This window comes from Sinocyclocheilus grahami, unplaced genomic scaffold (assembly GCF_001515645.1).
Source record: "Sinocyclocheilus grahami isolate Dianchi unplaced genomic scaffold, SAMN03320097.WGS_v1.1 scaffold627.1, whole genome shotgun sequence".
Taxonomy (NCBI): domain Eukaryota; kingdom Metazoa; phylum Chordata; class Actinopteri; order Cypriniformes; family Cyprinidae; genus Sinocyclocheilus; species Sinocyclocheilus grahami.
In genome coordinates, this window is record NW_015505806.1 from 209,462 (window position 1) to 232,627 (window position 23,166).

Below are 23,166 nucleotides of genomic sequence, written 5' to 3' on the forward strand. Positions count from 1 at the left end.
GCCGCCAAAGACTCATTCCTGGAGATCCGGTGGCAAAGAGAAGACTGAACCTCTGCCAGGGTTAAGAGATTGGAACAAGCTTGTTGTCAAATACACCAAAGGTGGAGCACGCTTGAACAGCAGCTGGGATTAAGAAAAGCTCACTGACAGCTAGGTGAAGACGACCATGGAGCCTCGCTGCCTACAGCGTGAGGATGAACCTAGGTCACAACAGTAAACCGAGTGGGTTCACAGAGCCCTGCTAAACGCTCCAGAGGCATGAGGGTTGGCCGCTCATGGTGGCCTATTTAAGAGGCATTTGGAGGGGTTAGCTGGGGCCTGTACAATGATGGCGTGTGGAACTCAGTCCAGAGGAAGGTGTCTCACCTTGCCCTTTCTAGCTTATTGACAGATTATAAAGAAGGACACAAAGAGTTTAATGACATGCATACTTGGCAATCTAATTAATACAATCTGGAAAGTAAGGAAAAAGGCCTTGTTTGGAAAACAGCCAGAGCTGTAAAAAGTACTGAGAAACATATTTAAGTTAGTATGGGTAGTGTGTTAAGAGTCAAAGTACCAAGCCTAGTTACGTGAGTAACTATTCCAAATATAAAAAGCTAACTTTTTTTACATTTTGAAATGGACTGCTGAGATGCACATCATGATGACCTATAAAAAAGTACTTTAATAGTCTAAACAAAATCGTAAGGGGTGAAAAAAAGGACAAGTTTTGCTTCAGAACTGTACTTAACTAAAAGTACAAGTATTCAGTTTCAATAGTACTCAAATTATATTTTAAATAATTAGCATTTTATGTATAGTAATGAAGCACAATTAATCAAGTACTTTGCACCACAGGCAACAAGTGGCAATATTAGACATAAAAAAAAATATCAAACTTCAAGCTATACATGTACATGAATGTCTTTCTGATTCTTTTAGATCTATGCGAGAAACAACATGCTTGTATTTTATTAGACTGACCCTAAAGTAAACTGAAGCCCGTAGAGCAATATTAAAGTAAATCTTCTATACGACATATACTGTTGTGCACTTCTGCTCACGGTTACCCAAAATGCAACTTTAACATGCTGCCAGGGGCTTCCCATTCTCAATAGTCATCTGGCATTGATATGGCTTTTCTGCTGGTCATGTCAGACGAGCAACCCAAATGTTTATTTATTTGCAACCAGCATGCCTCTACAACAGCAGGAATAATGTGTTAACATGCCAGTTGTATCTTAACATAACTAAGGTGGCACTGTGTTCCACTCGTGCGATTTTCTGGCAACAGAACAAAACATTTCAATGCCACTACAAACGATACAAAAAAGTGAGTAAAATGTAAGAAAAAATTATGCCTACTGCTCTAAATACTCAAAGTGCTTAGTGAATATAAAAACAACTGCTTGCGAGACTGTGTATCAAAATGCTAAAGTCAGTTTAGAAGCCATATGTAACAGTTCAGCAGCAGCATTAAACAAAGCTACTTGGCATGGCGTCTCCACTCTGAATTAATTCGTAAACTTGGTCACGATACTATGCAATCACATTAATCATCGGGGAAGACTGTAATATGACAAAACATCACATGGCACGCCATAAAAATGTGTTTGGAAGTGATGTACAAAGCTGATACTAATCCTCAATTCTGCACAGAGTGCTGTTGGATTTGCCTGGTGTGCCGACCTCCTTCAACAAACACTCCACTGACACTATAATAGGATGAGAGCTTGCGTTTTTCTAATAGGGGCTCAAACAGAAGACCTGAAGACAGATCAGGTGGTTAGAGAGGAGGGAGGGTGTAGAGTAAATATAAATTATACGGCTTGAGCAATCTTATCCAATTACTAACAAGGGTGGCCGTTTTAGGCAAGGCTAATCAAAGGGCCAGGCAGCTGCGCTTCCTGCTGACTGGCCAGGACAAGGGTATGGGTGTGGGGTACACATTAAGTGGGAGGGAGGGCTGGATGTGTCTGCATGTTCACCTCCTTCAAACCAAACCATTCTAATTAGCCAACATGAAATGTCAGGGGGAGGGGAACACTCCTAAAATGCTGCATCCCCCTTCTTGCAACTGATGGAGAACAAATGGCTGGGGCATTCACTGACGAAGAGGTTCACCAAGGTTCCGTCTTAGGCCCATCCATCTTTTGGCAAGTGGTGTGCTGATGTAAACATGCCCCCTCCAGTTACAGTGACAGCTCCAAATCTCAGAATGAATAAGAGTGCTGGCATACAAATGAGATACAACTCTGTGTTTTGTTCTCAAGAAGTAGTAAAGAAATACACAAAGAAGAATAAACACAGATCCCATTTAGTGAAGAGGCCTGTGCTGACATTACGAGAAAGGAAAAGAGCTATAAACCACATCAAGAGCACTATAGACAGTAAAGCAATAAGTTCGTTTTTACAAGGTTTAATAGCACACATTTAAGTACACGCTCAAAGATCATTTGCGGGAGCAAGAAACAATTTAGGAGTAAGTGTTCAGTTTTAGGATAACAATGGGAACCAACTGTTCATTGGAAACAAGTGAGGATAATCAAATGGAACCTTGGGAATTTTGAAGAGTGAATGTCAATTACAAACGGGAACCACATTACATGCTATATAACCCAAAATCAGCAAGAAACACTGTGCTTGCCAGAATCATAAACCTTTAACTCTGGAATACACAAACTGCCAAGTTCATTCATGGAATGCTTCTTTTAACCTCTGACCGAGAACATGGAAAGCTACACAAAATTATTAGTTCAAATATCAAGTTAATTTCCAAAAATCAGCCACCCAAGGTTAATTCTTTCCACCATGGATTTGACTTTTCTAATAGCTGTCTTCATGCCCCTTCAAACATGCACCTGAGGGGAAACATGAATCCTCTACTCTCTTACAGTCACAAGCAACAGCCAAGTGGAACAAAAGAATTACTAGGCAATTAGGGTTTGAAAATTACCTTACTGACAGCACACGGTGAAGGAATGTAAAAACTATGTCCATGTTTTTTTTAAAACTCACTAGCTAATTCCTAAAGCTCGACCTGTCCCTCAGCAGCAGAGAGGCAACACCCAATCACCTCACACATCTTTATGAAGAGGCTTGTTGAAAAATGTCATGCATTTCAATGATCCTAAAACCAAGAACTATGATTTGTTCTCTTGTCAATTGGTTTTGAGGTTGAAGACAAAAAATTAAACATGCAAGATTAGAAAATATACTTGAAGAATGTGTATTTGTTGTTTTAAAGATCACAAATGTTCATAAATTAACACAATAGACCAGAGATCGGATGCACAAAATAATTGGACTAGTCTTACAAGTTAGTCGTCTAATTTTCTTCTTTAAGATTTTTTTTTTTTAAAGTTGGTTACCTAAAAACATATATTTTCTCATTTGAATCTGAAAAATAAGACTTATTACCCCTTGGCTAACTGCTAGTTGGTCTGACTAGTTCTAAAGACACAGTCATAACACAGAGGATAATTTTATGCAACTGACCCCAGTGTTTTCCAAACCTGGATCCTCGAGTACCTTCAACACTCCACATTTTGAGGTTACCTTTAACTTACACATCGATTTCTTGTCTTGGAGTTTCTTCTAATGAGTTGAATTAAGTGTGTTTGATTAGGGAGACATCTAAAAGGTGCAGTATTGGGGGGTAGTCCAGGATTAGTGTTGGGAACCACTGCTATAGACAATCTGGCATTGAGCCAAACATATGGCAAGAGGTATAAAGATTGACCACCAATTGGACTTGATCGCAGACTTCACCTCTTGCTTAATAATCTTCAAGCAACACTGACATAGTCAATCACTGATGTTGTTCTTCACTCACAACCAAGGCTTCCGCCAACATTTTCTGGATCCTTTCTCTACCCCAGGTCATCAAACATGGATTGAGGGCAAGTACAACACTGGAAGGGCCCCTTGGCGCCTCTTTCCACAGCCTTGGGCCTCTTGATCAGGTACAGCTAGCCACCAGTTGGCCACCAAGGGGAGCCAACCCCTGACAGCTGGCAAATGAAAATGTAAATACTGGCTGGCCCAGCAGGCCCAGAATGTTCCTGACAGTCCCTCAAGTGTCATAAAGGCAGTCGATCTCGGCCTGTTCTTTATTTGAAAGCAGTGACAAACACTCCCTGGCAGAATGTAAATACGTGAGCTCATTCCACTAATGTAAGAGAGCGCAGATCAGAGGAACTAGAAACCCTGAATATTCCTGAACGACAAGAAGGGAAAAAAGGCTCTTCGATCAGCCAGTTCTCCCGGAGACAAACTGAAACCTGGTTTGACACAAAATAAACCATTAGAGGGCTCAGAGGGAGAGGCGGGCAAAGGTCGGAGACTGTGCCCAAGCAAAGTCAGCATGAGGAACGAGGAGAGGGGGAGGCCACACTGCTTGAGGGGCTAGAAGGGGCGCGGAGAGTCTGGTGTTGTTCGAGGAATTAGTGGAGAAAGTGGAGACTGAATCAGATATGGGTATGAGAAAAAAAAAAATCTGTAGGTGAGTCAGTGACATGAGAGATGCTTGTTAGGTCAAATAATCTAAACGCTCTTGACATGAGGTGAGGCTGAGGGGGAAGGGGTCTACGCAGACTCCCAATGAAGGAGGAGACGAGTATTTATTTGAATTTGTCCTGCGATTACAGACGGAAATGCCTTGACAACCAGGGTTCACAGACTTGCCCAGGTTTGGTGGCGTGCAGACCTTAGCTGGACACAGCAGAAACCGGTTTGGAGGAATCCACAGCTGTGACTGACAGTCTAAATGAAGTCCAGATACTGTACTCTTAAGAGAGAGTCTTATTCCCAAAAGGCTATAAGAAAGAGCCTGAGGAGCTGACATTTCCACAAACACTTCACCGTTCCAGCAACTTACAAAAACAAAGACACCGGGAGCTCTTTAAAGCAAGTTCTCTGTGGAAATCTCCAGAATGAGTTTGTGTAGGAGGCCTTGGGGACAGTACACAAGAAATGTACTCATGTTCTTGATAGAAGCTGTCATTCAGAGACACTTCTAAGGAGTACAGAGCCTAGAGAGGGTGATGAGATGACAAGGTCTGATCTGAGAAAATCTGTTGAAGGGAATGTGAAGGATGTTCATTATATTTTCTGTGTTAAATTACTTCAGACCTACCTTGCTAGATGCAAGGTATAATAAACATGTTGTTAAAAGAATATTCTGTGTTAATTTCAACTTAATGTCTACTGACTTCACTGGTGGCATCCCAGAATGCACTTCCATGACATCTGTATTGTAAATCAAGTTCAAAACAGTCACTTAAAGGTGACATATCATGAAAATCTGACTTTTCCAAGTTTTAAGTGCTATAATCAGGTCCCCGGTGCATCTACCAACCAATGAAACTTGCAAAAGATTAACCCAGTAACTGTTTTGGTAAGCCTTTTTCTGCAAGCGTCTGAGAAAACGAGCGCGTCTGATTTCGCTCCCTTGGTGACGTGGCAAAGGATCTCATTATAATATTACCGCCCCTTAATCTGTAAATTTACACCCATGGCGCTGTTATTGTTTTCTCGCAAGCGACAACGGTGTACTAGTTCTAATGCCATGGCAAAAGTTTGAGCAAAACATTCTAACTGTTCTGTCATTGGCTGCACAGACGAGCACAGAACACTATTTACAGTCCCAGCCTCAGAGGAGACAAGAGAGCAGTGGATTTATTGATTTATTTAATGCATATTGCTGCTGCCACACAGATCTAAAATGAACATGCTTCGGATGTGTGTGCTCAGAAAACCGTATATCAGAAGTTTAAACTCATATGGTTTAAAACGCATAATTTCAGCGTGATAAACATGATAATCAGAACCAAAACAGATGTTTTTTAGCAGGTACGAGCTGTAATGGCGCAGCTCTATTCTGGAAAAGGGGGTGGGGGAGCAGCAGCTCATTTGCATTTAAAGAGACAGGCCCGAAAAACAGCGTGTTTCTGCATCTACTCAGTATTTTGAGCTGAAACGTCACAGACACATTCTGGGGACACCAGAGACTTATATTACATATTGTAAAAAGGGGCATAATATATCTCCTTTAAATGCCATCACCTAACTTCAAAACATTTAATCTTAAACAGTCTCATCACTTTGAAATATTTAATACAGTCACCCTCATTCACCAGTGGACACTGTCATGGACATTTTGGGTTTATGACTGTTCGTTACATCCCCTTCACTCCACTCTAGCAGCTTATGAACTCCTCTCCTCCCCTCCCTCAGCCCTCCTTTTTGCACATTAGCTCAGCTTTACCACCCTCTTCTGTCTTTCTTACCTTTCTCCTCTCCCTCCAGAAAGACCATTAACAACCCACATCTCCTCCCACTGGTCAATACAGGCACACCATCAATGCACCATCCACCCACCCACAAACACACACCCACCAAACCACACATCCCTTCATTTGATGAATGTATTACAGAACGGCACCAAAAGAAACCGTAAGTCCAGTTTTATTACCAAAATGTGACGTGTCACCAATCCATTTCTTCTTTATTGATCTAGAGATGTATACTAGAGATGGGTCACAATGGTCGATCAAATACTGACTAGTTGATTAGTCAAAGCGACTAGTCTAAATTTTGTCCTAGGTTTTTTAGTGTTTGTTAACTTTAGTGGCAGTGCTTTAATTAGCATTCTGTTTTCATTAGCATTAGCCAGTTTACACCGCAATACATTCAGACCAAGAACAAAAACTATAAAGACAACTAAAACAATAACTATATTAGTGTCCACAGCAACACACGATACAATTTTGTTTATTATAAGCTTGAACTGCAGTTATGTCTTCTGCTGCTTTAAATGCTCATATGCTTTAAAGTTGGGTGGATTCTGATTGGCTGTCAACATTTTTATCATTCATCAGCTAGATTCCTATGATTTCGTTCTTCTGTGGCATTATCATTATAGTCGTGGTGTGGACTTCCCTATTCTCTTAGAATTAGAATGATTGTTAAAACTTTAATTATAGTTAATCGCCCTTGGTGAGAATGGGCCTTTAGAAGAACATCTTTTACAGCTGTCACTCCTCATAGCTTTTTGAGTGTTCAGTTACACACACAGCGTTTTGAGCGTCCAAGTTTTAGCGTGTCTCAAATCTCCTGCATTGTTTTATTCTATTGAGCTGCATATAGTCATTTTTGGACGCAAAAACATGTCTTATGTAAACAACCCCTAAGGTTCAACTGGGGTCTGGTGAACCTGAAACCAGTCTAATTATACAGGGGTTCCAGTTAAGACTGATTAGTCAACTAGTCATTTAGGCAACCCACAAATGAGTTGCTTTGGGAAATACGATTTGTCTGAGACAAACACTAAAAGCAGGCATTCTACTCATTATGAGATAACGTTACGCAATGCTTTAGCAAACACTATGCCAATGGATTACAAGAACAAATGAGAAAAATTGTTAAATAATCATTACCATAACAAGCAATTTTTGACATGAACAATTGAATTGATTTTCAGAACAGTTTATCTTTTAAAACATTATCAAAAACTTAAAGTCAACAGTTCTTTATAATTGCCGGATACATTCTCTCATCTCATGCTGAATTGTGGGATATTAGTAGAGCTCTGGAAGCACACTAAAAAAATGTGAGTGATAGCCAAAATGCATCTTCAAAAGCTTCCCTGCTTTATAACTTAAGTCGTTTGGATTATATTTACTTTTGAAAAACCAACATATTTTTGTATAAAAGCCACAATGCACAACAGTAGCCAGCCAAACGCTCAGAAACATGTTCGCCTATTTGACAAACGGGGATCTCTGCCAATTAATAACATCTGCAGCAATGAAAACAAGCAGCTAACCTGGCCCTCATTACCAAATAACCAAGGGCAGAGAGCTGGGGATGGAAAGCGATACTCTGCATAGACTGTGAGACGGGGAGGACGGCAGCCAAAGCCGGCAGTTCAGGGGAGTCGGTACTAGAGAGCAGCCTGGAGGCTTATCTTCAAGTCAAATCCCTTCACATACACACACACCACACACAAATACACATTCAATCCACATAGACTAGATATCAGACAAGCCACTGACATAAACTGGTCTGAACACTGTTCAGATGCTTACAGTCCCAGAAGAACCCTGGTGTGACTGTGTAGTTGTAAAGATGAACAGATAAACAGCAGTTTAAAAAACAGACACCATATATCCATTCAGTCATTACTGGGATCTCCAGCTTTCCCCAGTCAAGAAATAGCACTGCACTCTGAAGTTCTGGAATCTTTTCAGGAATATTACTTTAGAGGGCATGTCACTCTAAAGGGACATCAGAGCAGACAAGAAAGACGGATCATGAGATAGATGTACAAACCTGCTTCTCCAGAATGCGGGAGATTTCTCCCAGAGTTCTGTCCAGGCCAGACACTTTGTTACTGGCCCACTGGCCACTGTCCTGCCCCTGCTGCTGCTTTACTAGATCCTTCACCAGACGCTGAAGCCTGGAAGCAAAGAATTTTAAATTTGCATTATTTTCACAATAATTTACCACATTTCTGCTCCCTTATTCTTGCTACTGGATTGTGAAAACAAATGTTTAAATCATATGGTATTTATATAATTTTACCTGAATAAATAAATATATATATATATATATATATATATATATATATATATAACACATTAAAATTATTGTAATAATTAATAATTAAAATATACATTTATATAATTTTTTTATATCAAGACATTTGTATGTTATTGATATAAATTTATTGCATGTCACATATTTATGATATCAATTTAATACATAAAACATTACCTTTTTACACTATTTAAAATAAACAATTAGGAAAAAAGTGTTTTCCAATGTGCTGAACTTTCTTTATGCAAAATACTATTTCTTTTTTTCTCCCATTGATTTTGGTGTGAAATATGAAAAGTGTTATGTTAATAATATATTATAGTACTCAATATTTTTAATTACCTTTTTTTTTTTTACATTTTCAGTTTTAATTTAAATTTTAGTAACTTTGATACATGCTTTATTTGTTTTATTTCTATTTAGCTTTATTTTTTAATTCTTCAGCTTTCTTTCAATTAAATAAAAAAATATTTTTTATTAGTTTTATTTAATAACAACAACACTTAACCTGCAAATTTCATCTAATCATATGCGCTATATCTTACTCTTGGTTATCTATAACCATACTCTTTTCAGAAATTTTCAGCATACATATATATTATGCTCTTTTCAGGGACTGCTGGAATGCCACACAGGTGTACTGTAGATGATTTCACATTTTACGATCATTGTGCAAGAGCACAAATCCTGATCCACATAAAGCAAAACAGCAAGAATTATGGATTGCAATATGAGATCTGTGACAGCACCGCTTAGATATCAGTATTGCATTGCATTTAATGGGCAAAACAATAAAGGTTTGATTAAGGAAAGCCAAGCGCTGGCATAATTTCAGAAGCATGGATTTAAAAAGACATTATTAAAACAGGAGTACTCAATAGAAGACCTCAGCTCAGCTATATGATCCTTAAAAGTGGAGCGGGGGAGCTTACTTCGCCTTGTACGGAGAGTCGGGGGTCTGGGTCTTGGCTTCCATGCATGTCTCATACTCCTTAGCCCTGAAAAAGAAAGACAAACAAGTCTGTCAGAAAGATACGGAAAGAGAGAGAAAGACAGACAGAGAGCAACAGAGGAGTCCAATGGCTGTCAGCCTGAAGACATGAGGAGATAAGACGACGTGCTGAACAAAGGAAATGTCAAGAGGTCAAGCTGAGCCTCAAACTGTTTATTTGGTCTTTGGGCCACACTAGCAGCAATCACAAACTAACAAGCATGAACGAGTCACAAACATTTAGTCTTCAGAGGGGTACCCCAGTAGAGGATGTTGTTTCACAGCAGGGAATACCAAACTCTCCAATAACCACACAATTTAAGTCCAGAAATCAAAATAAATAGGAGTAATTCACACCCATCAGCCAATCACTCTTAAGTAACTCCTGAGTCACAGACCAAAATAATGCATGCTGTCAGTCAGCTCTAGCACATTGGTGTGGTCCAACAAGCAAAATTCCTGACAATCACACATCCCATTCTGTCAGATAAGGATGATCGATCAGCTCCTGAAAAAAAACACTTGATGGATGGATGTTCAGGGGCTGATAAACTCGGATGTCTCTTTCCGGAAGACAATGTCAGAGAGCTGAGTGGTCACAAGCCTTGTAATGGTTTAATCTTGGTTTGAGTTGAAATCCAAGGTGATTTTGGTTTAACCTAAATGGTATAGGTATACGTAGATTAAAAAACAAACAAACAAAAAAAAACACAAATGTAATTTTCAGTCAACATATTTTAAAAAACTTTTTGGTCTTAAGAAAGCTCTATATATTTAGACTGGTTAGAAAACTATAACCTGTTATTAAAATTCTAATTTCTCCTGGGAAAAAAAGAAAAGAAAAAAAAAAAAGAGTCTGATCTGTAATTTTCTTTTAGTTGAAGTGGTAAACTGAGTTAAATTGATTAATTATAATGAATGACTAAATAATATTAAATAAAATGAATGAAAATGAATGAACGAACGAATGACTGAATAATAGAATGAATAACTAAATAACAGAATGAATGAATGAATAGCATGGATGGATGGACAATAAATAGACTGACTAAATAAACAGAATGAATGAACAGAATGAATGACTAAATAAAAAACAGAATGAATGACTAAATGATAAACAGAATGAATGAATTAAATTAATAATAATAATAATAATAATAAAAAAAGAACATATGAATGAATGGTGGAAATTAAATTTTTTTGGGAAGATATTGGGTTGAGGTGGATACATTTCTAGTACTGATCTGTAGGAAGTGATAAATCACTCTATATATGTGTTCACTTGAATAGTGAGTAGTGAACAGGTGTCACAGAGGACAGGATACTTTGGAGATTCCACTGGGCTATGTGATGAGACCTTAACCCTAACCCCTGACTATTAAGATACTTAACTATAAATTGACTATAAACACAATTACAGCTAAACTCTGCCTTCTTTTGGGAGACAGTAGCATACGGTAAGAATTTTGAACAGTGATTCCCAAGTGCTGGCCGAGCCTCGAGCGGTGGTGCGCTCAGAGAAAGATTGTGAACCGTACCTGGCCTCATCCTCATCCTGCAGATTACAATATTATTCTTTGACAGCTTTACGCCTGCACAGGTTAAACAGAAGGGCAATCGCCAGACCATCAATCTCCGAACACGGCAGGCCCCATTAAATGGGCCGGGCACCATAAATATTAGTAACCAGCTATAAGTGGGGGGGCAGCTACAAAGCTACAATGCAGAGCTAATCATCAATTCATCACGATGTGCCCCACTATTCACCTCCGCCCACGCTGGACGCAGACGGCCCCCTCCCCCAATCGACTGTAAAACCGTCAATGCCTTCCGACGGATAAAAAAAAGAAAGAAAACAAATACAGTGTATCAATTTTAAATGTGCTATGGGAGGCTCAGGCATTCGGCACTCCCAATTACAGAGAACATTTGGTCGGGCAGCGGTGCAATATTTAATATTGGATTTGAGAGGCTCTCAATCAAATGGAAGACAATTTGACTGATGATGAATAAAAGGACGAGGAAAAGGGAGGGAAAATGTGACCCGTGCAACATATCCACCAAGAGGAATGAGGCGGGTTCCATCTATAAATTCAACAAACGTATATAAGGGGTTATATGTGGAATAAATATTGGATACATCCTGAGATTAAAAAGATTTACATGCACTTGATAGTAAATAAAGGTCTGCGGTAAGCAGGGTCCAAGTGTCTTAAAGTTGAAACTATCGGAGCTGCAGTCTAGCCATTGCCGCTCATGCTCAGACACATTGGTCCTGTTCCAAATGGAACACTTGATGTGGACTTGTCATTTAATAGCCTTTACTTGAAAGTATCCCTGAAGTCCACAAGACTGTACAGTGTCCCATGTGTTTTATGATTCAGAAGGGTGCCCGCAAACATCCTTATTGTGACTGCTAAGTGTCCTTGATGTTGCCTTTGGCAGAGATCACACTCAATGCTGCATAAACTATTGAGTAGTCACCTGCTATTATGGCACCAACATTCAGACTCAAAAGAGGACGGCAAGAATGCTGCACTTGGTGACCTTGCATACTTGTGGCAGTGTGCATAGCACAAGAGCACAGGGTGTCCCCACTGGGAAAGTTTCTTGGTGAAAACCCATTGAGAAGATTTCTTGGAGCCCTTTGTTGGCAACTATACACCCTTGATGCACAGAGCCTGCAATTTACAGCAGACAACTACACAACAGCCCAAGAATCACCACGGCACCAACTTGACGACTCAAGAGGAACTTGCATATTTGTGGTCTTCACTGTACTGACTGTATTAGAGTGTCCCACTTGTCTGTTTATCGTGTAGAAGTGTACTCACAAGAGTGTCCTTTGTGGCGATATGCACCTTTTGCCCAAATCTGCACTAGAGGAGGACGGAAGGGGTCAAAAGGTCACACTTGACATGAACTTGAAGAATTGTGGTCTTCACCACAACTGACCGTTCCATGGGGTATCCCATTTGTCATGTTCCCTCTGTGAATTCACAATAGACAACTTTTCGGCAGTCTGTGTGGCATTATGTTACCAAAGGAGGAAGGACCGCAAGGGTTGAGGACTGTACTTCCGGGACAGAGCCACTGGTACTCCTTTGGCAAAAATAAACAAAAAACAGGACTAAGGCCCCAAAAACTTGGCCTAACCTGTGCTCAGGTTTACTGAAGCCCTCACTGCAAGATCATCCCGTGTTTCCTCGTAGCTCCTCCACTCCCTCCTTCTCTTCCCTACCTACCTCACTGACTCTCCTCTAGGGAACTTTTTTCTGTATATGCGAGTAAAGCGATGGCCTCTGGGAGTGCAAAACAGGGGGTCTTTTGTGTGTCGCCCCTCTGAGGTAGACCAACACACAGAGTGCACTGTTCTCAATCCTGGGCAAAAGACAAGCGATGCAACCAGCCAAACATCATACACGAGAGAAGGGGCTATCTGAGAGAGAAGGAAAGAGTTAAGAGCGAGAGACTCTGAAAGTTTAAAGCCTACATCCAATGCGGACACGGGCGGACATGCTACTTTCATGGTAATTAAAACCACACGTTTGCACATGAAGAACAAGCCATATATTTGAAGAGTAAATCAGGGTCCAGCTAAGGAAATTAAACAGTCTTTTCCATGCCACGGCTGTGACGGGGACTGAGCGGGCTTAACAATGACACTGGGGGACAGGGCAACCTGGGAGGGCTGAGAAAAGCTCTCTAGCGTTTTACAAACGCCACACTGTGCTCCTATAAAACGGCTCATTTCCACCCTGTGGTGGAGTCGCCAACCTCAGCAACACAGAGCTGTGGGCGGCCGTGATTTATGAGCGTGTAGCGCCTGTTCTCTCCCTTTATTCTTTCCTCCTCACCGTGTGAGTGTTGCAGGGCTCAGCACAGTAGTGACAGAGAACAGAGGAGGCTCATATTGTCACTCTTCCAGCCAAAGCTCAGAGCTGTTTTCTGCCCTCGGAGCTACCTCTGTATTAATGAGCTCAGAAGCAGGGCAGACTGCCGGTCTCCACTCCACTGCACTGCATAGAGAAAGAGCGAGACAGAGCGCCTACAAATTACAACTACTGTAAAGCTACCACTAGGGATGTAGCAACCATTACAACTTACAAAAATCAAATCTTGATAATTGTATCACATTTTGTCGAAATTTCAGTATAACTTACAAAAGCCGAAATGTTATTACAAATTTATGAAAGCAGAAACTTCATTACAAGTGAAACGGAAATTGTTTAATATTGTAGGTTAATGAAATTTCAGGATTCATAAGTTATACAATTTTTACTTTGTAGTCAATGTTGAAATGATGACAATTTACAAATATTGTAATGCACCAAGCAACAATTACTACAACTTACAAATGCAGAAACATACCAAACATACCAAAACTAAACAACACTAAAACTCTTGTGACTCTACATAGGACAAGCGGTTTGAAGAATGGATGAATCATTATGAATATAACTTATGAACAACTTCATCAAAAATTGAAATTTCAACTATCAAAAACAGAAATTACATAAAAATGTTGTACCTTGATGAAGTTGAATACAGTAATTATGTAAGGAATAATTGACGATGGGCCATTGAATTATTAGAAAATAATGCACACCTGAGGTAGTGATGCCGTTACACCTCGGGTGTGCATGATTTTCTAATAAATCAACGCACCTGAGTCAATTATTCCACTTATACTATGGTTACCACACCTCAAATATTATACAGATGATGTATTTCAAAACATTCGTCAGGTAATTGTCCTTAAAACACTCTTGTGTGTAGGATTAATTTCTTATGCGTCTCATCCCACGCTGCCGTTGCTACTTCCAAAACGTCATTTTAGACCTAGTAACGGAGGTTTGAGCCGTTGATAGCAGACTAATGCTGTTAATAATGAAGTTGTCCACCATTTGTTTACTCCAGAGTCACATTTGATGAGATTTTGTGTGTTCACAGACGGGATTCTGGCTATTTGGGAATGAAATCGGTTAGTGTGTGGTGTGCCGTCTTGGTCACATCACAGCACTTCACACACTATAGGAACAAAACCATTAAATCAATGAGTTTTTATCATTATGTTTGTGGTCTCTCACATCTTGAAAATCTAATAAGGTTTATAAAAAACTTTTAGTGTGGGCCAGTCTTTAGAGGGTCAAAATTTCAGAAATTCTATGTACAAACTTGTAAATATTTATGATTATCCTCCATATTTGGAAAATAATCAACACCCATGAGTTACTGTGCTGCAATTAAACAAACACCTTGCAGTCACCAAGAAGTCATTAAGAAGTCACTACATTCGGACTGAATATAAGCAGTTGGTGGTAAACTTGCATGGATGTATAAAGTTTTGTCAGAAATTCCCAGGGTCTTTACAATTGTACACTGAACAAACTCCAACCACCTCTGGAGCTGTTCATTCCAATCTTAGCATTACTGACAAACAACTAGGGATGTTCATTTGAACCGTTTAACCAACCGTAAGAATTCTGACTGATCAATACAATCAATTAAACGGTTTAAAAAGTCATTTAATTATTAATTTTTTCAGTCATTTATTAAAATATTTAAAAAGGTTTGCTGCACGGTTAAAATACGCTACACGCATAAAAAAAATGTGTTTTTAGGGGGGGAAAAAAACATAAGTCACGCGCGTATGCGTCACATTTTTTTAATTCATTCAGAAATAGGCCTAATGCCCACGTGAAATGTTTACAAACATTATAATAAACACTGTAAACATAGCTAGGCTATTTTAGTTCCCCTCACTCCACAACAAATCCTTTCAACATTTTTTCAGTCATTTATTAAAATATTTAAAAAGGTTTGCTGCACGGTTAAAATACGCTACACGCATAAAAAAAATGTGTTTTTAGGGGGGGAAAAAAAACATAAGTCACGCGCGTATGCGTCACATTTTTTTAATTCATTCAGAAATAGGCCTAATGCCCACGTGAAATGTTTACAAACATTATAATAAACACTGTAAACATAGCTAGGCTATTTTAGTAATTTTTTCAGTCATTTATTAAAATATTTAAAAAGGTTTGCTGCACGGTTAAAATACGCTACACGCATAAAAAAAATGTGTTTTTAGGGGGGGAAAAAAACATAAGTCACGCGCGTATGCGTCACATTTTTTTAATTCATTCAGAAATAGGCCTAATGCCCACGTGAAATGTTTACAAACATTATAATAAACACTGTAAACATAGCTAGGCTATTTTAGTTCCCCTCACTCCACAACAAATCCTTTCAATTAACAGTATTTAGAAAAGAACAAGAATTACAAATATAAGAAGCTATAGCAATATAAACGACAAGCCAAAACGAATTCATTTAGGCTAAAACCAAACTGAAACCAACGTTGGGTCTCTCATTCCACACAAAATCAAATGTTTCTGTATTTTTTTTTACTACATTTTTGTTTCCATATGTTTGACTGACTGTATTTTATTATGATAATGAACAGGCTGCATTGTCAAGGTAGCAATGCTTAACTGTGCGCGCGCATGTGGCGCCGGCGCAATCACTTGAATTTTTTCCTTCTAACAGTGGAAGAAACTACTCCTTTTAGTCATAAAGATAATTGGAATTGTAAAAGGTTTGCCTTTATTTGTGTACATTCCCAATAAAAATAAATGTTTGTGCTTTTGTAAAATAAGCCTAAAGAAAAATAGGATGCCACTGTCTGCCGTCTGGCTTCCTTTCACGTAGCACAAAAATGAACCAAAACTCTGCATGCTAGGCTACTTGTTGCACAGTTTCTTTCATTTTCTTAATTTATTATTTAAGTAAAAATATGTTTCTCGTATAGGCCTATTTATTCGTTATAAATATATAAATATATATATACACATACTGTGTGTGCGCGTATGTATGCATGTATGAGATATATATATATAAAAAACCTTATATAGCCTTGCTTTGTTATGTTTTTCTCCGCTCGCAGAAGCGCTGCAGGTGCGTGATGTGATATGATAACCATGTGAATCCTCATGTTCTGTTGTTAACTGCTTTTTGCGCATGTAAAATTAATCCCCGGGAAGCAAATGTTACTATTTTTAACGGGTCACAGACACTTATCCTATCTAATTTAATTCAATTCTAATTTAAAATAATCTTGTCGGTTAGGAAAAATAATTAGCGTCGGTTAGGAAAAATAACCGAAATAACATCCCTACAAACAACCATACCCCACACACACACACACACACACACACACACACACACACAATAACAGTTGTGACAGGAGGCAAAATTGATAGTGTCCAGGTCTAGGATCTGACACTGAGACGCGTTCACTCCTATTTGTTGATTACTATTGATTTTCTTTGATACTTCATTTAAAAATCAATAGTTGGAAGACAGAAAAACAGGCATGCTTTACACATACTTTAACATACTATTGTACACTAGAGAAGCCTTCAGTTTTGGCAGCGTGGTGGCAACCAATTAGGAGAAAAGCTCTTAACAGGTGAAAGTGGGGGGGGTGGTGGTGGGGAGGGGCTAACAGATCGATTCTCACTTTTTCCTCCCCAATCACAGAGAGTGGCCATAAATTAAGCTCATCAGTGTTGCCGTGCAGACAGCCGGGATGCACATCGCCTCTGCTCTCCATCTCCTTGTCACTCATAAAGCTCTCAAAAGCAGCAACACCACGCTTTAGCCACACGGAGGGAGAGAGCGAGACAGAGATAGAAGAAAGAGAGACGAGACCGTGATCACATCACCTTGAGTTCATGCGTGCCCGCAGCTTCTTGGCCTTTTTCCGAGCTTTCTGCCGCTCTTCTCCCTCTTTTGCACTTTCGGAGGGCATGCTGCTGTCAGTCACAATGTCTACGATGTACTTTTTTTGAGACAGGTGTTCCTGTCAAAAACAACAAACAACAAAAACAAAAGAAAATTCAATTATATAAATGTTGCTTTTATACTAGAGCAGATTTATTTGAGTACTGTGAAAGGTGTTTTCCAAATATTACTGAGGGTAATATGTAACAAGTAACAAGCATTACAAAGTTTACATTGTTGATGTAACAAGTAACATGTTACTTGCAATTTCAGTTAATACCATAATAATTAATATACTTTTTTAAATAAGCTGATGATGACTGTTGTTGTATTTAAATGTATTGCCCTATCAGCTTCACCAGCTATTACATTGCAGATACAGAGTGAACATTCAACAATATAATAAATACAATATAATAAAAAGGGTAAATAAAATTCAACTTAGAAAAAAAGTACATACAAATTCTTTAAATTCACTTATGACAAAAGATTGTAAATGTTTTTTCTGGGTCCATCTTACAAAATAAGTCCTTAAAAGTTTTCCTAAACATAAAAATCGTTGATAAAAATCACCTCAATACATTAAAAACTGGGCAGACCAAAGACATGTTTTATAGACGTGCATCTTTTTATTAAAAATTTGGTGCTGCAATTAACATTTTGGTGCTAAACTGATGATGACAAAGAGTAAAGTAAACTGAACTAATGCATTACTTTGCCTTCAGAATAAACAATGCATAATTTTTTAAGAGTAATGCAATAATGTTACATTATTTATAAAAGTTAATAATCCCCAGCACAGCTTCTGAATTTGTGTGTTTTTTTGTATTATTTATATAGTATATTAATATTTTTAAATTTAGTATCACTTTTATATTCAGTTTCTATTTTAATATTAATTTATGCTTTAGTAAATTTGCTATATACTTTTGTCATTTTTAACAAATTTTTGTAGCTTTAATAATTTTTATTTAAGCTTAGTTTTAGTAATTTTAGAACCTTAAATTTTCATTTATTTTAGTTAGTTGCCAAAGCAACATTTCTAATTTTCATTCGTCATCTAAAAATATATATTTAGTTCAGCTTTCATTTACAGGAAATAATTTTTAATAGTTTTACAGTCAGTAACAACACTGCACCAACAACTTGAGGGCAGAGAGAGGGCATATAAATCAAATTAGAGTTTGAACTCAAGCAAACATACCATGTGTGAAAGGCATTTAGGAATTCAAAATCGCAAGAACGACATTAGTATAAAAGACAAGTATTAAACTAATGAAATTAGAATGAGATGGCTTAATTTAGGTTAAGTTGTAGGTGGTACAAGAGTGAAACCTTCCTTTAACCAGCCCATATTTTGCCAAAAATGCACATTCGATTTTCTAAAGCTCCACAGAGAGACCTCTCAGTTCAAAGCCAGCGCATCCAGAAAAATCCCTTCAGGACAATAGAACGATGACACATGGGTGTGTCAGAACAGAGCGACAAGAGAGGAGAACAAACATTAAACCGCCAATTCCACCCAGCACATGTCCAAAGGCTGGGCTTCAACTCCCACACTAGGATGTAAAGTGGAGCGCCTTCATTGAAAGACCAGGTGTTAAGCTCTTTGTGTGGCTTGTAGAGTCCTCCTGGCCTAGGCATTGTGCTCCGCAATTATGAAGGCATCTCCTCCACTCGCTGCTGGCATTAAGGCAACGGAAGTGCTGAGGGGGGGAGAGAGGTATAGCTTTCCGTCTCTTTCTGATGATGCCGATATTTCCATGGGAAGAAAGACGGATGTAACTCAATTTCAGACGACGTGATGCATGTGCCAGAAAGCAATTATCCAATTATCCTGTCATCCGGCACCTTGGAGGATGGGAGCAGCGGGTGAGATAGAGTCGATACCTCAGAGGCTGTATGGTAACAGAGGATGGGGGCCAAAAAACAACTTCTTTAAACCTTTTAAAATTCCATGTAAATACCTAGACCAACTGTTTTTTGCAATGTCGGACTAAAGCTGCATTCACATTAATGAGGTTTTGGTAAAATTTCACACACACAAAAAAAAATCTACTCTTGTCAATTGTTTAGCGATGCATCAAGCACAGAAGTAACTTGCAAACCAAGCAGCTTCCCGTTGGCCAAAGCAGCAAATTCTGCAAATCTGCATGGGAAAATCTTTCAAACTCGCATGGAATTCCTATTCATGTAAATTACTGTAAATGTGGTTACTGTAAATATCAGATTATTACTGGCCTCTGCGTTGTACGATTGCTTTAAAAGACATGAAATGTGTACTTAATGCTTCAAAAACCTGCAGTAGCTTGATTATAATGGTGCATGCAAACATACACTGAAAAGTCATCCAAAATTTAAATTTTGTCATCATTTACTTATCCTCATATCATTCCTGTACGACTTTGTCTTCTGTGAAACACAATGGAGAATATTTTGAAAAATGTCTCATCCAGTGTCCCAATTCACCTACTTTTACTACTAGGATGCATTCTTTTTGTGAAGAAAAAGTACATACTTTTAAATGTGCAGCAAAATAGTAGGCCAGCATCATCTTGTCATAGTTAACATCCTTCAAATTTCGTTTCATTTCATACCGTATTGGAGAGAAATAAACTGGCATTTTGATGTACCAGTCACGTGTCTCTCGAGTCTGGAACTCTCCTCATGTGTTCGCATAACGATGCGACAGTTAATGACCAAACGTATCCTTATAAAAGGTCACAATGTTGTTGCAGATGAAATATAATGCGGATAACATCAAGCACATATTTTTTCATCAGATTATATACTGATTATTAATCACTCAAAACAAAACACCTAAACCTCTCCGCCATGTTTGTAGTTCTTAAACTGTTTTTATTTGTGTTTGTAGCTCTAATCGAATCCTCATCCAATGCACATTATTGTGGGCAATATGTTGCAAGAGTGTGCATGTATCTGCACTTTTTACACATTTTCACTGTAAACCATCTGGGTACCTTTGAGACACTCATTTCACCATACTATGATTTGGGACACACTAATTCTAATTTCGAAGACTATTTAGGAAAGACAGTATGCGAATTGGGACGCAGTATTAGTGTTTTTTTTCTTCTTGTCCATACAATGACAGTCAATGGGGTCCAACACTGATTGAGAAGAAAGAAGAAAGTCAGAGAGTCATACAGGTTTTCGATGACATGAGGGTGAGTAAATGATCCCAGAATGTTAATTTTTTTGGGTGAACTATCTCTTTAAGAGAAAAGGCTATGGGATTTTTCATCCGTTTTATCATCTATAGCCGCTTTTCCACCGAAATTACCTGGAACAATATGTCCCAGGAACTTTTTTTCCCCCAGACCTGTTGCTGTCTGCGTTTCCATCACGGTCTAAAGTACCGAGAAGAATAGGCAAATAGTCTGGTTAAGTAGGTCTTCGCACGTTTCACAAATTTTGGACTTGCATCCACGGTAGTTCGGACACCGCTGCCTATTTTCGGTTTCATTAAAACAGAAATGTAGTTCATGGAACGTACCTACATTACAATGAAACGAAATATTATATCAAACATTGCCTATTTTCATTTTAACATTAATATATTAATAGAGTAATAGAATAAAGACCACAGATTACCTGTTAGATTTACCCAAAACCAATTACATCTTATGTTTAACCACTACAGAGACATCAGAGCCAGCGGCAAATGTCAGAAGGACTAGCAGAGTTAAGGCTACTCTCATCGGGAAACATGAGCACTGAGCGCCCGTTGATCGCGTGGAGCTCACATCTCTGAAATCAGCGAAGCACATTTTCAAATAAGCGCGGTCTTTATAAATAAAATACAGATTTGAGTTTTAAACTACTACATTCTCGCCTGAAATACTTTTAAAACTACATTTCATGACACAATAACAGTAATATTTTAACAAAATTATGTGAATGGTGGTTGAAATACAATGCTGTGTGAACTCAACCAATCAGCATGTTCAGCGCCCAAGTCCCGCCTCCGAAAGTTCCGGACCTTTGAAAAAGTACTACCTTGCGAGCAGGGACTTTCTGAGGGGCACATTTTTACCCGGAACTTTATTTAGATCCTGGTTCCTGCGGTGGAAACACACCGAGTACCGGCCCAAAGTCCCTAGTTCCTGGGGAAAGTATATGTTAGTTATGTACTCAATATTTAGGGATTTGTTTGGAGAGTACAGCATATCTGAATAAACATCGTCTCTCGGTTTCTTCCAACGGCGCTTCACGAGGTTGAACAATAACGAAGCGAACAATAACAACGTTTTAACGACCACAGCTTTGAATGCTTGACACCTGTCCTTAATGAATTACTTTGAGACAAATGTGACAAATTGCCTCATGGACCTCCGTTTGAAATCTGTACATTTGCATCATATAGTGTTTCAAGTGGACGAGTTATTGTGTGTGTGCTTGATGGGGCTTCCAACCCGAGTCCCTGGGGAACAGGAGTCGACCCTGCAGTCATAACCATTGCTTCCCTGTGGCCAGAGAGGCATCTGTTGAGTAATCTCTCTGAAAGGCGATCCAGTTCATCTGCCATTCACTTAATGGGATTGTTTCTGTAACACCTCAAAGACGTGCACCATCTTGAGATTATAAAGAGGGGTTTGGAGGAGAGGGGAGCACCACAAAAACAGATCTGTGAGGAGATCAGGACTGGAGCTAAGCTTGTAATGTGCGAGTGAACCAAAGAATGGGAAACCATTATGGCTACAGTCAATCGCTTCGACAGTTTGAGACTCAAACAGAATTTTGTTTAAGTAAATTATATATTTTAAGAGAAAATCATATCATAACGCCACTGCTCTGGATCTATGCTGACAAAACAAAACTTACCTGAACTAAATTTTAATGTACACTTTTTTTAACAGGGTTTCATGAAAGTTATTTTAAGACTTTTTAAGACCAAGTAAAGAAAATTTAAGGAATAAATTGAAGGTAACAGTACGCCAATATGGTTGCAACCTATAATAGATCTCTTTATTAATTCTGAATTCATTTTACAAAAATGCTTAAGGCTTGAACAGCTCTGCTCACAAACACTAAAATATGGAAATAACTTTAACTGTATCTTCTGATCACAGTGGAAAAGAGTGATGTTCTTCCTCAATATTTTTGCTTTGTTTTTCAGTTCAAATGTCCAAAGATTCTTAAATCAAGATACACTGTGAAGAAAAACGCCATAAGAAGTCTTGTTTTCTGCAAAATTGATCAAAATTAATGAGTTTATTATTAAAAATAAACAAATAAAAGCTAACGGGCTAAGAAAAATAAACTTAATTCAAAAGGAAAACACGTTTTCATACTCCTCTGACATATTTAAACACACTCACTTAATTTTGTTCAACTTCTCAGAAAACTAGACTTCATATTAGTGCTGGGCGGTATACCGGTTCATACCAAATACCGGTGTTGATTTTTGTTATGATATGAATTTTTAAAATACCGCAATACCGGTGTATGTCGCTTAAACAATGTTCAGAAGGCGACACTGTTTGAAAGGGGTCTCTTTTCACTGGTGCACTGTGGTGAGGGAACAGCTGTATGTGTTACTAAGCGTGAAAGTACTGAAACTGAAGCTGTAGAACTAATAGAACGTGATGACACAGAAGAACTCATCCACAATATCCACATTGACCGCCACAAATATCCACCGCCCCCTGCCATCAGCTCCCACTTCTCACACACACGAGCGCGACTTTAGCACTAGATTTAGCAACTTTCAGACCCTTTTAGCGGCTTTTTTGGATAAACCTTAGCTATGGTTCAGTTGGAAGATTTCGCCAGTGCTGTCC

At 38.6% G+C, this 23,166-nt stretch overlaps 1 protein-coding gene across 1 annotated transcript in view; it reads right to left on the reverse strand.

The window, feature by feature from the left end:
- Nucleotides 1-23,166, reverse strand: part of LOC107557980 (S phase cyclin A-associated protein in the endoplasmic reticulum) — a 133,173-nt gene that overhangs the window by 59,873 nt on the left and 50,134 nt on the right. Inside the window, exons 20-22 of the mRNA XM_016241578.1 lie at nt 17,305-17,441; nt 9,516-9,581; nt 8,317-8,443 (exon numbers count right to left, since the gene is read on the reverse strand). Of these exons, the coding sequence (XP_016097064.1) occupies nt 8,317-8,443; nt 9,516-9,581; nt 17,305-17,441 (330 nt within the window). The remainder of the gene's footprint in view (nt 1-8,316; nt 8,444-9,515; nt 9,582-17,304; nt 17,442-23,166) is intronic.